General features: G+C 30.2%; 1 protein-coding gene across 2 annotated transcripts; it reads left to right on the top strand.

Annotated features, from left to right (window-relative positions):
- The first annotated feature begins 564 nt into the window (after positions 1-564).
- LOC145102878 (protein phosphatase 2C 16-like) lies at positions 565-4,654 on the top strand. 2 transcript variants are annotated; one of them, XM_079040380.1, is made up of 5 exons: positions 565-718; positions 1,139-1,823; positions 2,655-3,014; positions 3,112-3,217; positions 4,131-4,654. In XM_079040380.1, the coding sequence occupies exons 2-5, from the start codon at positions 1,275-1,277 to the stop codon at positions 4,472-4,474; spliced, it is 1,359 nt and encodes a 452-aa protein (XP_078896506.1). In that variant the 5' UTR covers positions 565-718; positions 1,139-1,274; the 3' UTR covers positions 4,475-4,654. The 2 variants fall into 2 exon arrangements, with proteins under 2 accessions (XP_078896506.1, XP_078896505.1); XM_079040379.1 differs by having other exon boundaries at positions 584-1,823.
- The last annotated feature ends 2,164 nt before the right edge of the window (positions 4,655-6,818 follow it).

The following is a 6,818-nucleotide window of genomic DNA, read 5'->3' as shown; positions in this document are numbered from 1 at the left end:
CATTTCTAATATATTATTAATTAGTTTCCATAAATTAAACCTTCCATAATGATATTAATTTCAAATTTTAAATTTTAATTTCAATTTCAAATAAATTTACAATTTAAACCTTTGTATTTAACATTTTGTTATAATTAACCTGTTTAGTATACAGGTCTGATAACTAAACAATAATTTTAATTTATTTTATTTTTTGCATGTTTTTTTTTTCTCATGATTTTTAGTTATTTCAAATTTCAAATTGAAATAAATTTCTCATTTAATCGTTTCTATTTAACATTTTGTTTTTATCAACCCGTATAATATACGAGTTTCACAACTAGTATTGAAATGTATGGTTTGGGTTTGGGTTTGGCTACAGGCTTGTGACTCTTGCCAATCCTAACTAACATGGGGTCTCAGTGGGTGGATATTCAAACTATCGTGGTGTGTTTCTAATTTCGTACAATTTGAGGACAAAAAAATGTGATAAATCAAACTATGATGGCCCCTTTTGCTAATTTTCTTAAAATAAGTCCAAAAAAAACATTTTTTTATCAACACAAAGAAAATGCATTGAATCATGTTGATAAACGCATCTATACGTGTCACCAAAGCAGTAAAAGCATTCCCGAGGAAATTTCTTTCTCTCTCCCTCTCTTTCTCCCTCAACAAAATCTCGAAAGGAAGCAAGCTCAAGAACTTGGGGGTTTCTTTTTTACATTTTATTGATTGATTGGTAAGCAATTTTCAGCTTCTTTTGATCTAAAATTTGCAGTTGACAGCAAACCATAGAACTAAAAAATTAGGATTGTATTCATCATTTTCTTGAAATAGCCCGCCCTAGTTTCTATTCATATTATTGATATCAGTTAATTATATGAAGTAATGAAAAGAAGACCCAAATTAGATTTAGAGGTTGTGAAGGGTTGCCTCAGATCCATGGAACCTAGATTTCACGTGTTAGAAAATTTGAAAAAGTCTTCACCTTTTTAGGGTTTCCTCTGTGATTATTTCGGGGTTTGGATTTTTTTATTTACTTCTGGTTAAAACAGAATTTGGGGTTCTGTATTTGATTCAAGAATCTCGTATTATTTAGTTAGATTCTAAAAAACCCTAATTTCTTCTATTATTCAAATTGGCGTTGACGAATCATCAGATCCAGTTTTTGACACCGTCGGATCTGTTGACCAAATCGCGATTCGTCGTTCATGATGCTAAAATCAGTGATCAATCTAAAGCGATTCGTGTAGAATTTGGGAGGTTTTTTATAATCTTCAAAAAAGAGGGGTTAGATGGAAGAGATGCCTCCTGCAGTTTCAGTTACTCTTGGGAATCACGTCGATTTCACTCGAATGAAGCTATTTACTGAAACCGCAAGCTTGTTATCAGAAAAAAACATCAATGGCGATATCATGATTCCAGAAACCGATGCCGATGAAATTATGTCAGTTGGTGATGAACAACAGATTGAAATTAACACTTCGGTTAGTGTACCAATTGCTGTTGCGATTGAAGGGATAGATAATGGTCAAATAGTTGCTAAAGTTATTAGTTTGGAAGCTGAACATACTTTGAAAGCTTCTGTAGTGACGATTGGAGAGAAGAATCAGACTAAAGTGTTAAGAAGTGTTTTTGAGTTGGAATATTTGCCACTTTGGGGCTCTCATTCAGTTTGTGGTAAAAGGCCAGAAATGGAAGATGCTGTTGTGGCTGTTCCTCAGTTTATGCAAGTTCCAATTAAGATGTTTGTTGCAGATCATGTAATTGATAGGGTGAACCCTAATTTGAGTGATTTGACTGCTCATTTTTTTGGAGTTTATGATGGACATGGAGGCTCTCAGGTATTTTCTTACCTTTCTCTCACTTCATTTCAACATTAATTTATTAGGGTTCAAATGATAAGTATTTAGTGTTTGGATAAAAAGATTTTGCTTACTATTATGGTCAAGATTTTGCGTCACAAAGTCAAAAGTGATTATTACAACTTCAAACAGTAAAAGTATATCCAAACACTATCTTCTGCAATGCATATTGTTATAAGTTATAACTGTTTGTCTGATTTTAATTGTTCAATATCACATAATCATTTGCAAAATGCACGTTCAAACCAGTTTAAAGGTTAGGTGATTTTACTTTTGTATTTGTTTTCTTACAAACAACTCATCAACTGCATGTCCATATTTGATTACTTGTATTTAATTTTATATCGAGTAATGGAAAAAATCATAATCATAATTAGTTCTTTACCAAAAACATCAAATTAGTTATTAGAAGTTGCAATAACGCCCATTTAATAATCATGTAATCATGTTAGGGCATGTTTGGTTCATGAATCCATCGGAATTGGAATTCAAGATTTCATTCCATGACGTGTTTGGTTGCCAAATGGAATAAATTCTATTCCGTTGGATATTTTCAAATTCTAGGCTTGATGGATTTTTCCATTTTCAGGAATCCAATTCCATTCTTCTTTTTATCAAAAGACCTTCATTATACATATATTGAAATAAAGTTATTCGATATCTATTATCAAATTCCTTTCTATTTGATAGATTCTATTCCTTCCAAATACATTCTACTAACCAAATACCTTAGATTCGTCAATCATGCATACTTAATCTCTTTTAACATAAAAATAATCAATGAAATTCCAATTTTGTTACTTGATTCAGGTTGCCAATTACTGTCGTGATCGCCTCCATTTTGCTTTAGAGGAAGAACTAAAAATCACAAAGCAAGAACTCATTAAAGGGACAATCAATGACAGCTTACAAATTGGATGGGAAAAAGCCTTCACAAAATGCTTTCAAAAGGTAGATGATGAAGTCGGAGGGAATGTGAGCAGAAACATTCCGGAAGTTTCCGGAGACCCGTCTGACATAACTTCTGAACCAGTAGCCCCAGAAACCGTGGGGTCCACTGCTGTGGTTGCCTTAATCTGTTCATCACATATCATAATTGCAAACTGCGGTGATTCTAGAGCTGTTCTTTATCGTGGCAAAGAAGCCATGGCTTTGTCAAATGATCATAAAGTATAACACTTTTTGTTATAATAATAATAGTAATTATTATTTTTTTTATTGTGTTTTTGGAAAACTAACTATTTTGGTTGAATGTTAAATTGATTAGCCAAATAGGGAAGATGAATATGCAAGAATTGAGGCGGCTGGAGGAAAGGTTATACAATGGCAAGGGCACCGTGTGTTTGGTGTGCTTGCAATGTCGAGGTCAATTGGTGAGTTTACTATGTGTTTTTTTTTAGTGTAACACTATGTGTTCTTGGCATAAATTATGGGTAGTGTTTGGTATGATGGAATTGGTGGAGGAATGGAATGAGAAAAAGTTGTTTGTTTTGTTTGATGGAATGGGCCAATCTTGAAGGAATATGATTGCTCCTATTTTGTCTTTCTTTTTGTTATAGATGGAATGGAAATTGCCAAGTAACCCATTTCTATTTATGTAAGTTTTTAGTGATACAAATTTATTCTAAAAAAATCATGGTTTTAATTAAATAATAGTTTTCTTAATTAAAGAATAACTAGAAAATATAATTGTCATTATAAGTTTATATTGGGTTCTATTGAGCTTTTATTATGTATAGTTTTTTATTTTGTAAATAATAAATTCATCATTCATCTTTATGTAATTTCTAATGACGAATCTTTCCAAAGAAGTCACGGTTTTAATCAAATAAAAGTTTTAATTTTTTTAAAGATAACTAGAAAATATATTTATATCATAAGCTTAAGTGGGTTTTAACGAGTTTTCATTATGTTATTTATTTATTTATTTTTAGTTTTCATAAATAAAAAAATTCATTAATGAAACATTCGTTTATTCCGACGGATTAAAAATATCTTTCTTTTTATTGAAGATATGATTCCTTTTGTAGGATAACGTCGTAAACAATTATACGTTATATGCATTTTGTATTATAGGGGTATAATTATCACCGTCTAATTAACTTCATTTCATCTATACGGTTTCCCTATCAACCAAATAACATGTAATAAAGACTCATTCCATTTGGTCAATTCCATTCCTTTGTCATTATGACTCATTCCATTCCATCCAATTCAAATATCCAATCAAACAAAACCTTTTCTTTGTGAATTTTTTTCCTCTTAATCAATTTGATATGTTTTCAGGGGATCGGTATTTGAAACCGTGGATAATACCGGAACCAGAAGTGACATTCACAGCAAGAGCAAGAGAAGACGAATGCCTAATATTAGCAAGTGATGGATTATGGGATGTCATGTCAAATGAAGAAGCATGTGAAGTGGCAAGAAAACGGATCTTGATTTGGCATAAAAAGAATGGTGGAAACACCCTCGAAAGAGTGGGCCCTGAGGCTGAGGATCCTGCAGCGCAAGCAGCAGCCGATTACCTCGCCATGCTGGCGATCCAGAAAGGAAGTAACGATAATATATCCGTCATTGTCGTCGATCTTAAAGCTCAAAGAAGGTTCAAAACAAAATCTTCATCTTGATTTTGTTGCTATTTTATGATGATGATGATGATGATGATGATGATGATGATATATGATATAGTTTTTATAGAACACAAGTTTTTCTTCTCATTGTTAGTCCATTCATTTTTCATATGGGCTTTGAATGTGTGTATGAGAATATGCTTTTTATTATTGCTAATTTGCTATAGCTTAGTATAATTATAATCTCTTTATTTTGGTTGTGGCTATGTATACTATATTATCCTATTGTAGAGACTGCTTACTATCTCACTAATATATACTATATTATCTTTATGTCATTGAACTTTTAGTTGCTATATATTATCCATGGGTTCATAATTAAAATTTGGTAAACTCGATTTTGTAACATTATCCTTTGAAGCATACATTTGCTTTAGAAATGATATCTATCTCGAAATGGTGATATTGTTTTCCAATTTTTTTGATTCTTAAAAGGTTTTGTAGTCGAACCATTAATAAAACAATTTTGTAAGAACATTTTACCTAGTTTATGTTGCGAAAAGTTGGTCACTAAATGATATTTGTTTAAAATGTGGTTATTTTAATAGAATGCCAATAATTTTGGACCCTAATTTATCTAAACAACTGATTTCATAATTCTAACTATGAATAATTTCATAATTCTAACTATGAATAATGAAATTAACACATGGGTGTCGCATTAAACTTTTACCCGGTTTGATCCTAATTTGTTTGAATTGATATATGTAACAACCAAATCAGATAGACAAACGTTTTAGAAAAAGATTTGTTGCTTGGGACAAAAGCAAGTGATGGTATGGGAATTGGGAAAAGAAGGAGAGCGACTAAGATAGGTATCTAATCCTTTTTTTCTTTGTTTTCGATATTTTATTTCTAAGTAAAGGTATCTTCATATGTTATGATTTAACATTATTTATCATTGAATAGTAAAATTATAACTAGATGATTGGTTGTAATAAAATATGCCAATTAAGTGTTTCCTTATGTTGTTTCAAATTGTAGTAAGGCGTAAGTTTCTTTTCAAGAAATTAGACAAATTTAGGCATTTTTTTGGACGTATAAACTCCTCTTAAATCTACCTTTATGTATCCGAAGAGGCTTGAACACTCAACCTTGTTGAAATAGAAGCTATTTGGTGTTAAATTGTTGAAATAGAAGCTATTTGGTGTTATATTGGTACCTATGGAAATGTTCTCCACCCTAAGGAATGACAGCTGGTTTTGATAACATCACATGTTTAGTCAATCGTAGATGAAATGGTTTTGTGAAATTGAAAGCGAAATAGCCATTTTGCAGACCACTATTGTGAAATGGTAAAAGCCTCGTGCACAAATGCCTTCAGTTTTGCTTCTTTTTTCTTTTTTCTTTTTTAATTTAATTTAATAAATACCTAACAACAGAAGTATAATGAACAATTAGTTATTTGTTATTTACGTCGGCCGCTTTGAAGTTAACATTAAAATTAGGGAGCGAAGATTATCGACTCCAAAAAATTATTATGCCCATTACAATTTCCGAGTAAGTCATAGGTTTGATTGTATATCAATGAGTTATTTAGTTTCATTTCATTTTGATTTTTAGAATAATTAGCCAGAGCTTCTAGCCCAGCGGTATCAGGTGATGTCATTATTTTTTGAGGTCGAGGGTTCAAATCCCGTGATGGACATAAGTGTTAATTTAGGAGTGGATTATAATATTTGTATTTAAAAAAAAAATTAGCTAATTGTTGTGTATTTGGTTTATAATTTTTATGTGTATTTCCATTGCATCTAGTATGATTCTATTTTTTTTTTTTTTTTTATTTATTTTTTTTTATATATTATTCTGTCATACATCATTTTAGCCTTATTTTTTTCCATTTGACTAACTTTTATATTCTTATTTTATTATAATTTAATCATTATTGGTTTTATTATTTAATAATTATATTCTTATTGCTAACTTTATTAATATTAATAATTTGAACTTATTATTTTAATAAGATAAAAAAGATAAATTGTTTTTATAATATAATAATACAAATAATATTATAAAAAAATAAAATTCCACATAAATTTTCATCAATTTTTGTTTATCATTGTTTTTAATCGTAAACCCACAAATTTAATACATTATTTTTTCCATTCCATAAACCTAATATCATTCATTGTTACTATTTAATCACATACTAACATTAAAGGTGTTTGAACAAGAAAGAATATTTAGATGACTAAGTAATCAAGTAATATTCAACCAAGGTGTATGAGAGACTATTGTGTGTGAGGCAATATAAATGTCAAATTGTAATAAAAGTGAGATATGTGAATTACAATGAAAACCTTTGATCCTTTATATGATATCCGATATAAAACCTTGAGAG

Source organism: Lactuca serriola, chromosome 4, assembly GCF_051521515.1.
Source record: "Lactuca serriola cultivar US96UC23 chromosome 4, Lser_US96UC23_V15, whole genome shotgun sequence".
Classification (NCBI taxonomy): Eukaryota; Viridiplantae; Streptophyta; class Magnoliopsida; order Asterales; family Asteraceae; genus Lactuca; species Lactuca serriola.
The sequence above is the reverse complement of the archived record's forward strand: the minus strand, read 5'-3'. Positions and strand labels throughout refer to the sequence as shown.

Bases quoted from the DNA above. Each gene is read 5' to 3' on its own strand.
- LOC145102878 (XM_079040380.1), top strand. From the start codon at position 1,275: ATGGAAGAGATGCCTCCTGCAGTTTCAGTTACTCTTGGGAATCACGTC. The intron at 1,824-2,654 runs GTATTTTCTTAC...TACTTGATTCAG, and splicing joins ATGGACATGGAGGCTCTCAG to GTTGCCAATTACTGTCGTGA. The intron at 3,015-3,111 runs GTATAACACTTT...TAAATTGATTAG, and splicing joins CTTTGTCAAATGATCATAAA to CCAAATAGGGAAGATGAATA.